This window comes from Carassius auratus, chromosome 12, assembly GCF_003368295.1.
Source record: "Carassius auratus strain Wakin chromosome 12, ASM336829v1, whole genome shotgun sequence".
Taxonomy (NCBI): Eukaryota; Metazoa; Chordata; class Actinopteri; order Cypriniformes; family Cyprinidae; genus Carassius; species Carassius auratus.
This window is the reverse complement of record NC_039254.1, coordinates 13065312-13084994: the sequence shown is the minus strand read 5'-3', so window position 1 is coordinate 13084994 and position 19683 is coordinate 13065312. Positions and strand designations below refer to the sequence as shown.

The 19683-nt window shown below is 36.5% G+C and overlaps 1 protein-coding gene across 6 annotated transcripts in view; it reads right to left on the bottom strand.

The window, feature by feature from the left end:
- Positions 1 to 18034, bottom strand: part of plekha1b (pleckstrin homology domain containing, family A (phosphoinositide binding specific) member 1b) — a 42394-nt gene extending 24360 nt beyond the window's left edge. For all 6 annotated transcript variants that reach the window (XM_026277043.1, XM_026277044.1, XM_026277042.1 and 3 more), the window contains exons 1-2: positions 17892 to 18034; positions 1318 to 1478 (exon numbers count right to left, since the gene is read on the bottom strand). In XM_026277043.1, coding sequence (XP_026132828.1) covers positions 1318 to 1458 — 141 coding nt within the window. In that variant the 5' untranslated portion in view covers positions 1459 to 1478; positions 17892 to 18034. The remainder of the gene's footprint in view (positions 1 to 1317; positions 1479 to 17891) is intronic.
- Positions 18035 to 19683: the final 1649 nt, after the last annotated feature.

Below are 19683 nucleotides of genomic sequence, written 5' to 3'. Positions count from 1 at the left end.
TACAAAGAAAAAAAAATTATTACTATATTAACATTTATTTTTACTAGATTTTACCATGTTAAATAAGTATTTTTTCATTAAACTCTTCGTAATTACCATCTCTGTAGATTCCTTGCATGTACACTCAACACAGTTATGAACAGTTAGTTTGCTAGTCTGGAGTCTCAGACAAAGACACCCTTAAAGTGTGACCCACACAGATGCAAATACATTTCCACACGTGCAAACACCATACATCTGAATGGTTAAAGTGGTCTGGAGGCAAAGACACATCAATGCCCTCCAATACTTTATTAGATTATAACAGAGGCCATGACACTCATATCCTTTACCCACAAAAAAGGGCAATAAATATGCAGAAGAAGAAAAAACTGATGCTTTTTTAATTATAACAAGGTGTGTAGGAGAGGAAATGTTAGGATCACACAATGTTTTGCATATCAAGATTCTAACTGTGATAGCAGTAAAAGGTCAACTGTGGCTTACAGTTTTCCTGTTTCTGACAGCACTGAAGGTGTAGTTCTCTACAGTTACTGCCCCAAAACCACTGAGACACTGCACTGTCTTACTGCAGAACTATGGTTTGCAGTATTTCTACCCATGTTTTTTCAGTAGCTATAGTTAAAAATAATAAGAACTTTACTCTAGTTCTATCACCAGATTTTTCTTAATGCTTCTAGTTCCTTGATGGTCCAATTAATGAATGTTTTAGTACTTTTGAGTAAGAAATATTTGGGGAAAAAGTCATTGTCATGATATTAATTTCATTTTCTGTCTTTACGTAGTCTACTTTTCTCATGTATTTCGAGATGAAAGTAACAACTTGTAGTTCAGTAAGTAATCTAACTAAGTCAGTAACAACTAATAATTAATTTAATAATACTATTCAGTGTTTTGATTCACTAACAAATCAAGAATCATCCATTTTGGAACTGGACTACATTAGTTACAGTAAGTTTCATGCAGTAACTTCAGTCATGGTGTTTTAACACCAGTTATGTTTCTGTCCACATGGCAGAATAATGCACAAAAACTTACTGTTACAGCAATCATACTATTTCAATACATATCAAATAGCAAAAAGAGAATTTTGGTTTGATTTCAAAACTTATCCATAACCTATTTACTATATGAAACTTAAAAAGGTCAATGACTAGCCCCTGGGGAACACCATGCTGCCATGCCATTTGATAATTTTGCCATGTATTGACTTCCAAAGAAATGGTAAAACAAAGGGAGGCCTACAGATGTAAAATTAAGAGCCAATGCATTTAACGATGCACTGACAGACTGAAAGACATAAGGAGGGGTAGATACCTGAGGGTTATCCATGTACCACACCAGGCTGCCTTCCAGGGTGTCCAGAATGAAGTAGCGTCGTAAAAACTTGCCGCTGCTCTCCATTTCCTCTATGTCTAGAAAGCCACAGATCCGATTCTGACGATCTACGTATGGCATTTCTGAAACTAAGCATTACCCTGCAACACAAAGAAAATAATGCTGATTATAAGGGAGATGAGAAGAACAGAGAAAGAGGTGGAAGATTTGGTATTTTTGTGTATAATCGTCTAGCAAAACGCTGGTAATTTCCTATGATGTCACCCTCGGTCATGTTCTATGGAAGTGACACCTATTTAGTTCCAGACCTCTGTGCTGATGAAAACCCCGTCAGATGAAGCTGCACGAATACAAATGACTTGATTTGTGACATTTCCACAGCTGAGAACCAATGCACAACTTAAACATTGTAATTTCCCATTTACCCACAGCCCCTCTAAATGTCATAGTAAGTGTGATTCATTCAGAAGTTATGGGGCCATTAGGGTAGAATTTAACCAAAGCTTGGGGGACAAAATCCACCAAAAGAAAGGAAAATTCCTGATATTTTAAATGCGGGAGCAGTCAACTAGTGGCCAGCGTCAATCCTCTAAAGACAAGGAAATTGTAAATCAACTCAACTGTGTGTCAGAGAAATTTTTACCTACAGAAATACTTAATTTTAGGAATATTTCACCCAAACAATATTAATTCTGCCATCAATTATGCATCCTCGTGTCAGCCCAAATCCATAAGACTTTCATTATTCTTCGAAACAGAAATGAAGGTTTTTTTTATCAAACCTGTAAGATTTCTGTCTATCCATTTAAAGTGCATTCCACCAAAACATTAGCATTATTATTAGCAAAAAATGTGAACAAAAAATGTTGAATTATATGAATCGATTGTTTAATCCGAGTCAAAAGAAGCTAGCTGTCAGAGATAGTTTTCCAAATTGTGTTTCTAGTTTGCCATGTAACAAGCATTGTACTGTGATACAGGAGTACAATCTAAGAAGGCACTTCAAGTCTAAGCACTCAAACTTCAACAGACAATTTCTTCCAGTCTCTGACACTCACTGACATAAAGTGCAAAGCCTAACAAGCTATCATGGTCAGATCATGTTTCAAGCAAGAGAAAGCTCTTTTAGCCTCACTCTCTGTAGCATGTGTCCTTAAGAAAAAAGAAGAAGCTGTCACCGACTCAAAGAGTGTGAAAGATTACATGATAACACTATAGAAAAGCTTGTAATAAAGACAGAAACAACATAATCACTCTCTCTCCTTCTCTCTCTCTCTCTCTCTCTATATATATATATTAATTAGGGGTGTAACGATACGCGTATTCGTATTGAACCGTTCGGTACGACGCTTTCGGTTCGGTACGCGGTACGCATTATGTATACCGAACGGTTCGTTGGAGTAATTAATTATATTTGAAAAAAAAAAAAAAAGAGAGAGAAAGAAATATAATGATATGCGTTCAACAAGGTAGCCCAATAACCCAAACAACGTAACAGGCAATGCCCCTGACACTCCCGAAGAAGAAAAAAACACCATCTTATATGTTTATGTTAGGCTACTCAGCAGGCGCTCGCTCACTCAGTACGCGCTGAAGGCTCGTTGCAAAATAGCCAATGCGTTTAACAGACTAGAAATGAGAAGATCCTCCAATAACCAACAGGTCTGGTGTTTGGGTGCACTTTGGATTCCCTTTAAGCTATAATGGTGATGGCAAGAGAGTGGTGGATAAAAAAACAATGGTATGTCGCATCTGCAACATGACAGGGTACACCAGCGGGAATAAAAAAAAAAAAAAAAAAAACAGCGGGAATATCTGGGATATATGCGTCAGTACTATCTGGGAAAAGACGAAAAAAAGGAGAAACATGCACGCAGCAAACTATCCCTGCAGCATTTAGAAACTATAGCTTACAGGGAATCCAACCCAAACACCAGACCTGTTGGTTATTTTAGGATCTTATATTTCTGGTCTGTTAAAGGCATTCGACATTTTGCAACGAGCCTTCAGCGCGTGCTGAGTGAGCGAGCGCCTTAGGGGCCGTTCACATATCGTGCCTAAAAACGCGTGGAAAACGCTAAGCGCGTCTTTCTCCTGAGGCGTCTGTCTTTGCTAAGCAACAATGACGTGCTCTCTCCATGAGACGCGGAAATTTCAGCGAAGGATAAATGGATTTGCAGCTCTAAAAATCGCTTGCAGTAGCTCTGCTACTGAATTTATTTCAAAATTGCAATCCATATACAACTATGATCAGCTGTTCCTTCATCTTGGCTGAGTTTTCAACGTTGTTACGGGAAAGGATGAAGCTGATTGGTTGGTTCTTGTCACATGACCCGCGGTGCGCTTGCGGCATTCTGAAAAGTTGAGATGTTTTTACATTTTGCTGTATCTAAAACGTATCGAACCGAACCGAACCGAACCGTGACATCAGTGTATCGTATCGAACCGAACCGTGAATTTTGTGAACCGTTACACCCCTAATATTAATACAGATGTTTGACACAATGACAAGAAGTGAAATACTGGCATAAAAAAAGAAGGTGGAGTCAATGCTTGTGAATGAAACCACCGATAAGAAAGCTGTTTTTATGTCTTAATTTTGGATAGCACATCAATCAACATTAATAACTCAGTTTCATGAAAGCACCATGTTAAAAAAGGCTCCTATGAGATGCGGCAGCCAAGCACAGTGATTTACTCCTACATCACAATGATAAATGGCAAGAGTAACGGAAAACATTTTTGTGGACTCAGAATAATGTTTCTTTTTTCTGTGGCTACCATCACTGGAGAGCTGTCACATTTCTGTCTTGAATGCGAAATGAAAAATGCTATAGCATTTTCTGAGTGACAGCTTCCATCACTTGAACAGCCTTAATCTGGTATTGCAGTGATGAGATAAAATGGTCTGTGATATTGTTGCAACACTCGATGGATTTAAACTGAAGATTTAAACTCTTTTTTTTTTTCTATCTTTTGGAACCACTGTAAAATGCATCACTTTCCAACACTGCAAGACTTGAAAAAAAAAAAAAAAAACTAGACAACAACAAATTAGAAGCGATATGATGAAACTTTGCTGCAAGGTTTGATGACTTCAACACACCTCCAGAGTTAATTCAATTTGCTATTGCTGTAGAGAGAGTTTGCACGCACAAGCCTCACACATATGATGTGATTGTCTTTTTTTTTTTTATGTTGTTGATATTTAGGACTTTTAATCATTTTTTGGATGTGCTCTATGAGTAACAGCCAAAAAAAGATGTAGCAAAATTACATATTAAGGATGTTTTCATTGATTTCTGCCATGTTAATGTAAGTAGCAACATATATTTTTTTCCATATTGTGATATACATCAGAGTAAAAGGGATTATTGGGAGAAAAAAAAAATACGTGGGACAGGGACTTGGTTCAATCAGTAAGTTTTTAATAAGAATGGATGCAGAGATAAATGTGAGACTGCAGTCAGATATAAGAAAGATACTAAATGACTGGAGAAGTCCTGCAATACATCACCAACAAGAAGTATGTCATTTTCACAGGAAGAGTTTACATTTTGATTAGAAAATGTATGAGGCTGCAAATAAATTAATAAATAAAAACAATGAGATCGATAAGATGCATTACAAAATTTAATTGTCATTTAATACTAACTTTATGGGTATTTTTTTCATATTGATACTAGTAATGATATTTCAGTCTAAATAACTCTGAACACGTTTGCTGCAGGATGAAATTACATTTTAATAATCTGGGCCTCAAAAGACAGTAGCTTGCCCTTATTTACTGTATTATGATAACTTCTGCATCGTGTACACTTTCTTACGTATTTGCTGTAGGCTGTTCTGAATATTGGCTTTTCAGAAATGTTGCAGATGAAGCAAGTTCAATCTTGACCCAAGCTCACTGGAAAAATGTGCCTATACTTACATTCTTGCAAAACTCTAAAAACATATTTATACATACAATTCCAACTTAAGTGAACACTAGTAGCAGTAAAACAACTTATGTTGCTTTTCACACACATTTTTACAGGGGCAGATTATCAATTAAGGACTCATCAATGAAGACTCAACACTACGTTATAACCTCAAAATATCTGATTTTGTAAACGAATACATTTTGGCTTCATATATACATCCTTATATAGAGTATACATCTTTTAGGGGGAGGTCGTGGCCTAATGGTTAGAGAGTCAGACTCCCAATCGAAGGGTTGTGAGTTCGAGTCTCGGGCTGGCAGGAATTGTGGGTGGGGGGAGTGCATGTATAGTTCTCTCTCCACCTTCAATACCACGACTTAGGTGCCCTTGAGCAAGGCATCGAACCCCCAACTGCTCCCCGGGCGCCGCAGCATAAATGGCTGCCCACTGCTCCGGGTGTGTGTTCACAGTGTGTGTGTGTGTTCACTGCTCTGTGTGTGTGCACTTCGGATGGGTTAAATGCAGAGCACAAATTCTGAGTATGGGTCACCATACTTGGCTGAATGTCACATCACTTTCCACTTTTTTCTCCTTGTAAGCTTTTCCCTAGTTGATTATTATTTAAAATTATTGTCCCTGGATCAGTATGATACTCTTGTAATAAAGTAGCGGTGGTAGCAGACATATTTTGAGTATCAGTTCTGGTGGAAAAGAAGCGATCTAATCCTGTTTACATGAAATAAGCTGCTCCCGAGCAGGTTTAAGCTAGCGGACCTGTTGCTATGACAGCAGCTCCGGGATGAGCTTCGAAGAACCAAATGATCCAAGATCATGCCAAATCGTCAACATTCAAATCCAGCTAACTGAGTTAGCGACGTACGAACAACAGGCCCCTGGTACAGAACTGTAGGGGTATGCTATTTACAATCGCAAAAAGACCTTTTAGTGCCACTCTTTGTCATTTTACTTTGAAATATCCGTGAAACCTGCAAGGAGCAACTCAATTTGTCAAAAATGTTGCCATAGGCAAATATTTTTCATGAGCCTGGGTGGGTCAGTCTCCTCCCCCTTCTAGCCAAAGGAATTCTCTCTCAATTTCTACTGTATCTGTGAGGTATGAGCTGTGCACACTACATATTACCATGTAAGACTAGTCAGCATTCTCTCTGAACAACTAGCTGAGCAGTTGGTTTTAGCCCTGTATAATTAAACCGTAATCACAAATTATTTAGCATTTAGTGTGGAGAGACAAATGACCCGTCTCTGTAAACTTGTTGGATTGCTGCAGTGTAGCAGTAGAGTCAGGAATCATGCGCTGTGTCCTTGTTAGTGGTCGAATGATATTGTTTTTTTGACAGCCGATGCCGATGGAAAACAGGGGGTCGATAGCCGATATAATTATTCATTTATTTTAATTAATATTTAAGAAATTTGAACTAATTGGACAATGGATTAAAAAATAAATATGTAAAATAAGCATTCTTATATTTTAGTATCTTTCACAAATAACACAATTATTCACAAGTATTTTTCACAAATAAATAAATATTTAAATAAATATAATAAAGGAAGTAAAAACTGCAACCAACAGGCCACTCATTATTCTGGAAAATCTGAGTGCATTGGGAATCATATGTATGCATCTACCGTCCCTCAAAGCCCGGAGGACATTCCGGAGCGGGCCACCGCCGTCCCCGAGGCCAAGGTGGTGACCGATGCTGTTCCGGAGGCCGAGGCGGTGACCGATGCTGTTCCGGAGGCCGAGGCAGTGACCGATGCTGAGGCGCTGCCCGAGGCGGTGACCGATGCTGAGGCGGTGCCCGAGGCAGTGACCGATGCTGAGGCGGTGCTCGAGCAGGCCGCTGCCATCCCCGAAGCGGTGCCCGAGGCCGAGGCGGTGCTGATGCCGTTCCGGAGGCCGAGGCGCCTCACGTCTCCACAGGCAGTCCAGAGTCAGGTCAGGTTCCAGTTGACCCTCCAGAGTCGAGTCAGGTTCCATGCTGTTCCGGAGGCCGAGGCGGTGCCCGATGCCCTTCCGGAGGCCGAGGCGGTGCCCGAGGCCGTTCTCGATGCCGCTCCCGATGCTGTTCCGGAGGCCGAGGCGGTGTACGAGGCCGCTCCCGATGCCGTGACCGAGGCGGTGCCCGAGGCCGTTCCAGAGGCTGTGCCCGAAGCCAAGGCGCCTCACGACTCCACAAGCAGTCCAGAGTCGAGTCAGGTTCCAGTTGACCCTCCAGAGTCGAGTCAGGTTCCAGTTCACCAGGTGGACCCTTCAGAGTCAGGGCTAGTCACGGATGACCCTCCATAGTCAGAGCTAGGTACCATGGACTTTCCAGATACAAGGCAGGTCACCGTTGACCTTTCAGAGTCAAGTCACCACGAATGGTCAAGGACCGAGTCAAGTCTCCGGTGATGGTCAAGGACTGAGTCAAGTCTCTGGTGATGGTCAAGGACTGAGTCAAGTCTCCGGTGATTGTCAAGGACTGAGTCAAGTCACTGGTGATCTTCATGAACAAGTGCCAGTCACCAATGATCTTCGCGAAAGGAGTCAGGCCAGCATCGATCTTCTGTAGTCCAGTAAGAACACCAGAGGATTACCAGAGCTTCGTCGTTCCGCTGGTCCGGCCGCATGGAGGTCTGATCTGCCCTGGAGGGCTTCCGCCTTGACCACACGGCAGAGGTGGTCTTCCGCTCCGCCCTGGGGGACTCTGGCATCGACCACAAGGACGTGGTGGTCTTCTGCTCCGCCCTGGGAGGCTTCCGCCCGGACCACACGGTTGTGGTGGTCTTCTGCTCCGCCCTGGGGGACTCCGACGTCGTCCACTAGGATGTGGTGGTCTTCCGCTCCACCCTGGGGGACTCTGGCATCGACCACGAGGACGTGGTGGTCTTCTGCTCTGCCCTGGGGGGGCTTTATGTTATTGTTTGTTTTTTGTTTTGTGTGTTCACTCCTGTCCCTGTTCCCCTCTGTTAGTCTGGCCCTCCGTCCCTCCCCCTGAACCTCCTCCGGTCCTCCTCCCTCCTGGTCTCCCTGTGTTGTGTTTTCATTCTGGTACCTGTTCCCCATGTTTTTCTTTTCTGTTTTTTGTTGTTATGTTTATTGGATATTCTGGTTTTGACCCTGCCTGGACTGTTTACCCTTTTGGATTTGCCCTGTAATAAAATCTCACACCTGCATTTGGATCTCTCTGTGTTTCCTGTATCACTAAACGTGACATACAGGTGGTCTTTATACAGCTGCTATATCTATAATTACAGAAAGGTACTTTCTTTAGAACATGTGAGACAGGTGTTAAAACCAAAATATTGTGGCGCTCATATGGTCCCTTATATACACTAAGCATGTATACATATGCATAACATGTACATAGCAGCTTCAAGTATTTTCCCATGAAAAAAACTTTTTTGACACTGTTTGAACTAGAGTAGTGATATCAGTATAAAGAAAATATGTTCATGAAACAAAGATCAGATATTTTGTGTGTATGTGTCTACAGACAATCGTGCTAAAATGTGGGCTTGCATTTGCATTGATTTACAATAAAGGTGGAACCCTAGAAGTCTAGCAGTCATCCAGAATACTTTAGCATTTTGCATGGAAACTCAAGTCAATTTTCTTTGCATAACACTTTTTACTTTTTATATATATATATTAGTGGTGGGCCGTTATCGCTGTTAACGTGCTGCGTTAAAGCGAGACTCTTATCGGGCGATAAAAAAATATCGCTGTTAATCTATTCTCAAAGTTGGGTTGGGAGCTGGGTCTATACTAAGCGAGCTATGATGACTTTCACCTTGATATTTTATATAACTGACTGGTTGAGGCCAGCCTAATTGACAGCGACACTGAACCGAGCTCTCTTCTGCGAAGTTCTCCTCAAAGTCCCTGCTGCACCGGAGCGAACAAATACAAATCGCAGTTTGAAACAACAAGATGTGAAAGAGCCCAATTCACTACTCACGGTGTTCTGGTGTTCAGGGCTCAAGCAGAGAAAGGCGTCTCGAGACGCTAAAAATAAGCGTTTTCAACTGTTTTGATCAAAACACTTGAACATCGAATTTACTTATTTTTGCTCTAGTGCCGACAAATACATATGAAATATGTCAAAATGTCCACCTTGGAAAAAAAAATAATCAGTAAACAGTTGAGGAAAATTATATTATATGTGTATTATATTGGATGCGTTCATCGTCTCTTAAAGAGACCGCGCCTAATTTAGCTACTGGCTGCTGTAATGTTAATCCAAGAAAATGAAAATGAAAATCACTCACTGCTCTTGACTACTTTGTAGTTTTAACAGTCAAACCAAATATTATTCAGACACCAGATATATATATTTTTTATATATAGCAAAACTGTAATAATGTGAGAAATGTTGAAGGTGTCTGAATAAATGTAGGTTTGATTGTATATTTCATTTTTACATTGAAGACTATCCAGTGCATTTTTACATTTAATTATTTAGTTTCTGTACCTTGACACCTACAAACTTGAAACAAACCTTAAACATTGTGTAAATAGCACAAACAAATAAAAATAAACGAACATACAAATTAGACAATTTCAAACAGGTAGAACCTTCACCGGGTCCCCGCTTGTGCAATGTGGAATTAGTTTACAGATTTTCAAGCAGTTTGTGATGCATTTTGGAAACAGGAGATGTACATTTCTAATGCACCATCTAGCTTGATAAACCCCTTCTCAAAGACTTACTGTTTGTCAATTTTATTTGGGTAACACACATATTCTGAATGCCGTCGGTAGAATTCGAATGAGCCATTTTAATCTAGATTAATCTAGATTAATTTCAAGATCACAGTGAGATGAATCTAGATTAAAACAATTAATCTATGCCCACCTCTAATATATATATATATATATATATATATATATATATATATATATATATATATATATATATATATATATATATATATAGTTATATATATATATATATATATATATATATATATATATATATATATATAGTTATAGTTTACATTTTTCAATAATATCCAAATAATAATAATAATATCCATCAACTGCTTGATTTCTATATCATTGCAAAATGTCCAGCAATATATTTTAAAGTTGGATATAACACAAACATACACCATACTCACTTAAAGCAATATATACTCTATAGCAAATCTCAGCTTCATGATTATTTATGTATAGTCACAAAATGTAAACTATATTATTGCCTAGTAATATATTAAAGTTGGATATAAACTGTATTACATCCAATTTTATACACATTCTCATGTAAAGCAAATCTTAACTGCTTGATAGTTAATACACTGATACACTCCTTCACATAAGTACACAGTATGTACAGTTGGAAATAAATACACATCCAACTTAATTATACAGAGCTGTGCAATGATACACATTACAATTTTTGACAATGTAAACAATAACTCAATGGGATTTGCTATGCAATATAATGTAGTAAATAAAGTTGGAAAGTTCCACTCATTTTTGGTCATTTCATGATGATGAATAAAGATTTAATCCACAGGAAGATCTTTGTCTGTCTCACTCTGATTCATGGAGACAGACAAATTTAGACACACACACTCATCCAGACCTCTGATGACCATGCAATATAAGCCTTGACTGTAGAAGAAGAAAAAAAATTATATATATTCTTATGGTTACGACTTACAGCTTAGGGGAATTAGAAATTCAGTATCTCAAACAATTGTAATATTTTCTCAAAGATTAAAAAAAAAAAAAAAAAACTACAATACAGAACTGTTCAAGATCTAGAAAAGTAGGTTTATTTATTCACTCAATACTTGGTTGGGGCTCCTTTTGCACAAATTACTGCTTCAATGTGGCGTGGCATGGAGGTGATCAGCCTGTGGCACTGCTGAGGCATTTTTGAGCCCCAGGTCGCTTTGATAGCTGCCTCAGCTTCTCTGTATTGTTTGGTCTCTGTTACTTATCTTCCCCTTGACATTAGATAATCTATGGGGTTCAGATCAAGCGAGTTGGCTGGCCAATCAAGCACAGTACTATAATGGTCAGCAAACAAGTTAGAACTGGTTTTGGCACTGTGGGCAGGTACTACGTCCTGTTGCAAAATGAAATCGGAGTCTCCAAAAAGCTTGTCAGCAGATGAAACTCCTTGTGAAACTCTCCTAAGTTCTTGAATCGGGTCATCCTGACAATCTTCCCAAGGCTGCGGTCATCCCTGTTGCTTTTGCATCCTTTTCAAACCACACTTTTTCCTTCCAGTCAACTTTCTATGAATATATTTTGATACAGCACTCTGTGAACAGCCAGCCCTTTCAGCGTTGAGCTTCTGTGGCATTGTCAAGGGTGTCGATGATGGTCTTCTGGATAAACTGTCAAGTCAGTAGACTTCCCCATAATTGTGGTTGCATGTTCTAAAGTAGTACAGGAGGTACCCAGTATTTATAATCAAAATTAATCAAGCTTAAAATGGAATATTATAAATTTTTGAGATACTGAATTTTTCAGTCATAATATTTGAAATAATTTATTATTTCTTTATATTTTAGTTATTATGTGTGCAATGAATCTAGAATATAAGAAAGTTTCTTTTTTTAATTAAATTACAAAAAATAAAAAAAGAACTTTTCCATGATATTCATGTTTTTTGAACCTATAAACTGATGAATGACCCATAATCAGTTTGTGCTGTTGGTCAGAACACGTGACCTACAGACCTCATCTGTGCTTCTGTTTATCTTCACGTTTGAGTGAGAGAGACAGATTCAGGTTTAAGTCAAGGGAGGTGGCATTTCTCATTCATTGTCAATAGATTTGCATCAGGTGTACAGTGTGAAATTTCTTTGTTATATTATCTAGCAAGAGATAGATCTTTCTATACATCTTTTTCCTTTCTTTCTATATCTTCTTCCTTGTCAGGTAAAACTCGTAAATTACCAGAATGAAATGCAAACCGGATTGACTGGATCTAGAGGAAACAGCAGTGAAGCATTCTTATGCTGAGCATAACTGGTATAAAGCCACTGGCTGTAAGAGAATAATTTCCATCAAATGGCAGCATTTCAGCAAAATTATATTATGTTAATTCTTGCAGGTTTTGTGACCATTTTAAAGTGAAATGTCCAGTGACTGGCACTAAATGCGTGTCAAATCTTAAATCTGGCAAAATTTTATTATGTTGTTTGTTGTACATGCTGTTGTATTTGAAAATAACATAGCACCTACACCCTGGGATAAAACCATTAGTGGAACTATGAAATCAAGTCCCAGCGGTTAGCATTACCATTTCATATTTTAAAAATCATTAAAACCATATTTGTTTAAACTCATTTTAAAAACTTGCGGTAACCTCAGTATTAAGCAAAGTGCATAATGGACAACAACCTGTCCCTGAAAAGTTTTGATGACATTTGCTCTTCATATTCCCTCCATGTAATGCATAAAATGTGTGTGTTTATAAGCACAGAGCTGGTTTGTTTTACCTGTTAACTGTCACCGTACCGTATACCGGACGCCTACATTTACTTCAATATATTACAATTATATCCTAATCTAATCATGACAAACTATATATCGTTGGAAAGGTCTAAGACTCCTAAATAGATATTTGACCACGTTTTGTTGTTAAAAATGATGAAGGAACAGTAAAAGATTAATTTATAAAAAGAGTGCACCTCAAAACATATACGTCATTACAGGAGTTCTGACCTTTGTCACAAAAAATTTACTCCGCTTCCTTTTTCCCTATCACATGTTTTAGTAATCATCATAAATTATATATCATTTGAAAGCTTAAATACTCCAAATTCATCTTATGAAAACCATTTTGAAATCGGATACTGAGTTACCATGGAAATCATACTTTAAAATCTTTTAGCGTACTCCTCCCCCTTAGTGGGAGGGGTCATATTCCATATATATTACGGTCTTTTAGAATCAAAACTTTTCATAATCTTGACAAAATACACATCGTTGGAAAGGTCTGAGTCTCAAGATTCCATATTTGGTGGTTATTTTGTCATAGACATAATAATTGATACATTTGTGACAGAAAAATGCATCCAAAAAATTCAATGGAGTTTCAATGGCGCCCGGTGGCTTTTTGTGGTATAACGCCTAAACAAAATTGCATATGAACCTACATTTTTTTATATCAACTTCAAATTTGGAACACAACTTATTTAGACATATGGCTTTAATTTTATAGCAATTTTGGATTAAAACATTTTATAAAATATTTATTTTATATAAAATATAATAAAAATAAAATAATAAATGTATTTATTTTGTAAATGTAAACTTCTATAACTTTTTTATGCTTTCATTTTTTTTTAAATGATTTCACTTCTGCAATAATCTGCAGATTGTCTTCTTTAAAAAGAGATCAACCTTTGGTCTGTATTCAAAAGCGTTTATGAATTATAACAATTTAAGTGTGAATAGTGTACTTTCACGTCTATGTTCAAAAATGGGGGTGACAGTTAAAAGGTTGAAGAGGTTACCGGGGAGGAGCTCCATTTCACTGTTCCATAAGTGCAACATGCTGCCAAACAGTGGATTTACATTTTCATTCAGCCTGTCTGCCATATTTTTCAGACCAATGTGAAAATTGGATCAGATTTTTGTTGTCAAGTCAAGTCTCCTTTACTTATATAGAGGTTTAAACAAAATGGATTTTGTAAAAGCACCTGAACAACATTAATTAGGAAAACAGTGTGTCAATAATGCAAAATGACAGTTAAAGGCAGTTCATCATTGAATTCCACTCAGTTCAGTTAATGTTGTAAACACACACACACACACACACACACACACACACTCCTGTAGCTAAAGTGGTAGAGCATTGTGTTGTCAAACGCAAGGTTGGGGGTTTGATTCCCCGGGAACACATGATAGGTAAAAATTTATAGCCTGAATGCACTGTAAGTCGCTTTGGATAAAAGCGTCTGCTAAATGCATAAATTTAATTTAATTTGTAATTCATTTGCATATGTAGTACATGTCAGTAGATGACATGCTATAATTCACCCAGTCAATATTTTATGTTTGTTTAATATTTAAGCTATTTTTAATTATTTGAATGTTTATGCAAACAACAAGTGCATAATGCTGCTAATTTTATTTGTTGCTTTTTAGTTTCAATTTAAAACTTGGTGAAACGATTTCAGTGTGTGTATGGGTACTTTCTGAACATTTCCGAACAAAACCATGATAATATTGATAACCCTGATCATTTTGGTCAGTATCGAGATATAACATTTATAATCATACCGATTCATCTCTACACCAAAGCACAAGCAATGTGTAAACAGAAAATGAATATTATATTATCCTTGCTGAATAATAATAATAATAAATTATTTATTTCTAAAAAAGGAAATAAAACTTTTGGACCCAAAACTTTTGAATAACATAGCTTTTGAACCAGAACTGTAATATGGTATTTGTGTACAAACTCTGTGTTGCTTTATGTAAAAAACTGTTTGGATAGACCCCAGCACAACAGCTGAATGTTTTCACTTCAGCACTGCAGTTTTGGAGGAACTTTGATATATACATCTGATACCCTTGACATACTTGCTTGACAGGCTTGACATATCTTCCTTGAGTAAACACCTTGAGCATAACAACACACAACAACCCATTGATTCTGCATCGTTTGGTGTGTTGGAAAGTTGGAAAATATTCCATCCACTTCTCATGTTAAAATCCTACAGTTTACACTGCTGTAATATCTAAATAAATACATTTTCATATGAATGTTATATTAATATTATCATGAAAGTAATCAGCAGTTCTAATTGAAACAGATTATGTAAGAAAACAATAGGTGCAGTGAGATGTACATGAGTGGGTCTGAGCTATTAATAAATGCATTCATCAACTTACACAGTTCCTAACTCTGAACCCATGAGTGTTTGTGTGGAAACAGGAAACTGCTATGAAAATACAGAAAACAGTGCAGCCATTCAAATAATAGTTCACCTAAATATGAAATTATGGCAGTTACTATAGTTTTTAGTTTCAATTGTTATTATTATTAATAATAATTTTATATTTTGACAGCTCTTTTCCGTACAATAATGATAATACAAATAACCCCATGCAGTAATCAAAAACAAAAAGCAATGTATGCAATTAAGGTCTGCAATATATGAGCCCAAACTACTTTACACTGCAGCAATGACAGATTTGTGTCAAACGAGTAACGACAATACCAAAGAAATTATAGAAATACCATGGTGCTATCATGGTAAATGTTTAAGCCATTCTTGATACAGCAGGGTATTATTATGGTACTACTGATTACTGAAGGAACAGGGATGGCAATATGCAATTGAAGAGAAAACAACAATATAGTGCAACAGTTGGGTTCCAGATATATACAGTGCTGTGCAAAGTCTTAGGCTACTAGTATTTCCAACAAAAAAATGGTTTTAAGTAATTTATTTTTATCTTTTGCTGTAGTGTGTCAGTAATAAATATCAGTTTACATTTTCAAACATTATTTTTTTTCCCCATTAATTGTAATAATCCAGTGAGATTTTATTTTTATTTTTTTTGCACAAGGAGCCTGATGACAGCCATAGCTCCACACAGAGATCTGATCTGGTCATCATCAGTCTGTCTGGAATAACAAGAAGAAACAGAACAAACTGAGACCGACTCAATCCAGAAGAACTGCGGCAATATCTCCAAGACACTTCAAGAAACCTGCCTTCATAGCTACCTGAAAAACAACGTGCAAGTGCACCTATGACAAAAGCTTTTTTTAATGCATAGTGTGGTCACACTAAATGTCGATTTAATTTGAAGTTAATTAATAAAATCTATTTATGGCATTATTTTGACGGCATCCTCACTTTACACACTTTTTACACAAGTGCCTAAAACTTTGCACAGTGCTGTAGCGTTGCAGGTTTCTTGAAGCATTTTGGAGGTATTACCACAGTTCTTCTGGATTGAGTCGGTATCAGTCTGTTCTGTTTCGTAATGTTATTCCAGTCAGACTGATGATGATGAGATCAGATCTCTGTGTGGAGCACTGGCTGCTGTCAGACTCCTTGTGCAAACAAAAATCTCACTGGATTATGACATTTAATGGCAAAAATAAAGTTTAGAAATGTAAACTGATATTTCCTACTGACACACTACAGCAAAATATAAAAATAATTTACTTAAAACAGTTTTTTTTTGTTGGTGAAAATACTAGTGGCCTAAGACTTTTGCACTGTGTATATATATATATATATATATATATATATATATATATATATATATATATATATATATATATATATATATATATATATATATATATATATAGTACTCAACAGACCTATGAATTATGTGGTTTTAATCAAAAGCATATACTCAATTATATATATAAAAAAAAAAAAAAAAAATGAAACAAGGGCTGTGTCTGAAATTTGAAATAAATTGATATATTGTTAATACAGTGTTTCAATATCATCAACATCTCTAAATTAAGACTGGAAAAAGATTTATAAATCACATTCAAACTAAAATTACATACTTTATTATACATTAAGTAAAGATCATGTTCCATAGATATTTTGTAAATTTCCTATAGATAATGTATCAAAACTTAATTTTTCATTAGCTATATGCATTGCTAAGGAATTTATTTGGACAACTTTAAATGTGATTTTCTCAATTTTTTTTTTTTTTTTTTTTTTTTTTGTATCTCAGCCAAATATTGTGCTATATTAACAAACCATACATCAATGGAAAGCTTATTTATTTATATAAATCTCAGTAAAATCATTTAATAAATAAGACCCTTATGAATGATTTTGTCCAGGGTCACAATTATACATATAAATGTCTGTTATGATTAAAGCCATTAAGTGCACAGTATTGCACCATTGTCTTTTGTCAGATTTCCCTTTTCCCCACTTCAAATTAAAGTTTGTAACGTTGTGATTCACTGTGTAGCTGGTTTCTATGGTTCATTGCATGTAATGTTTTAACAAAGATTTAAAAAATCTCTAAGGGAAAGACTCTGTACCTCAAAAACACCAAGGCCACTGAAAAAGTGGGCGGCACTTTTGATCTCTAGATCAAAACAGTGAATGACAGCTGTCCCTTCACTTCACCAGCAAACAAAAACAAAAACAAACCAACTAAATAAGCACAATGGCACTACTTTTTTTTCATCTCAGTACCATACCACCTGATACTACCACTGCATTGTTGTACCATGGTATCACCACATTACAGGTACTTCTACAGCATTTACGAGCATCACAGGAGCGTTTGTGCGTTCCATTCATGCTTGGGATGTCCAACAATGCTGTCTAGTTAAGCAGCGCACTAGGTTTTACAGCTGTGTACAGACATAATGCATCAATGCCATATCTTCAGACAAAACCAATCTATCATTTCTCAGAGCGAGTTCCAAAAATATATATTTTTCATGTCAAGACTAACTTAAATGACTGAATGTGTTTCGATCGGTAACCTGCTGTCTGAAAAAGAAGCGACAGGTTTTGCATAAAGGGAGCTAGTGAGCTGCCCTAGTAAATGTGTAATTAACGTTACTGATTTGAACACAACCAATAACACGCATTCAGAGTTTAATATTCCACGCTTATGTCTCGTTAGTATACGTGTAGATAACTTACACACTTATAAGCAGCTGTGAAACTCCTGTGCAGCAGTGTTCGGTCTGTCTGTGCTGGACTTTCAGCCCATCTCCCACAAACTTCCGACTGTCTGCCTATCCCACAACTGACGGGCGGAGAGCGGAACTGCGAAACCCACTATGACCAGGGGTTAGCTCATGAATATTAATTAGTTCTTCTTGACGTCGCTAGGCAACCTTTCTAGCGTGCCCAGTCACGTTTCTGTATTAATAAACATGAGCCAAACCCTCTTGTCAGTGTGATTCGACTGTTCGGCAGCAGACTAACGCCCACCTTCATATGTCTGCATTCAGCCAATCAAATAGCCGTCTGTCTGGGGATATAATTAATATTCATGATCCAAATCGTCACCATAGTGGGATTCACAAAATTACGACTGAAGGAGGAAAAGGCCCCTTCTTTCCCGGATATAAAGAAAAGGACGATGGGATTTGTAGTTATAAATTGAATGTCTGTTCAGGCTGATTATGTGTAGGTCATATTTGATCCAATTTCAAATAGTGTTACTGCAGTCAAGTAACTTAGACTAGATGATATTCAGAAATTATTATAATATGTTGACTTGAAATTATAATGATAAGTATAATTGGTGTTCCTCAACAAACATTTTATTATTATTGTGCTGCTTTGTATTTATGTGGAAAGTTAGGGATGTGTCTTTTTTTTTTGTTTTTTTTATAAAATAACAAAAATAATACTTTTATTCAGCAATGAAACATTAAACGTATACAACATGACAGTAAAGATATTTGTAATGTTACAAAAAAAAAAAAAAAAAAAAAAAAAAAATCCTGAATTGAAAGTTCAGCTTTGCCATCACAGGGATAAATGACTACATTACAGTTTCTATTGTATTTTTTACATTTTAACTTATGTATTTTAAAGCTTTGGAAATGTTACTTCCACAGTGTGGTATATCCAGTGCATGCCTTTCAATTCTCTATGTGACTGAAGAGAAGGAAATAGTGCTGTATTATGGGAAATCCCCCTGGATGCTCTCTCTCTCCCAGTGTTTTATTGTTAAGGTGCAAGTTTGAGATTTGAGTAAAGGTTATTAGAGGTTATAGTTAAGTGCAGCACTGCACATAATGAAATAAAACTAAAAATGAATATATATGCAAACAGACTGGAAAAACTGCTCTAAATGCAATATAAATTGTCTCTAATTAATTACAAAAATAATAGATTATATTTAATACATTTTTAACAGTTTGAATAATATGTGCATGATATTATGCAAGGCTGAAAAATTTGATAAACTCTACAGTTTGAATCTGCAAATTAATATTTCAGAAAACTAACTAACTACATAAATTATGATTTCTATGGAAGCGTGTTTCCACCATGAATTTGTTTAAATCTACTTTTGCAACTTTCATCTCAGATTTTTTTTTTCTTTTTCTCAGAATTCTGAGAATTTAGATTTTTTCCCCTATCAAATCTGAGTTTATGTTTTGCAATTATATATATATATATATATAGGTCTATTGTAACGTTTTATCTCACAATTGTGACTTTTTTTTTCAAACTTGAGTTTAGATTTCACAATTCGGACTTTTCTTCTCAAAATTGTGAGTTGACATTGCATTTCTGTGTTTATATCTCACAAGTTGAATTCTTAGATTTGCACACGTCATAATTGTGATGTATTCTCACAATAGGAGTAAGAATTACAAAAATTCTTACTCCTATTACTCTTGTTCCAAACCAGTATGAAATTCTTTCTTCTGTTGAATGCAAAAGAAAATATATTGAAGAATGTTGGTAAGTA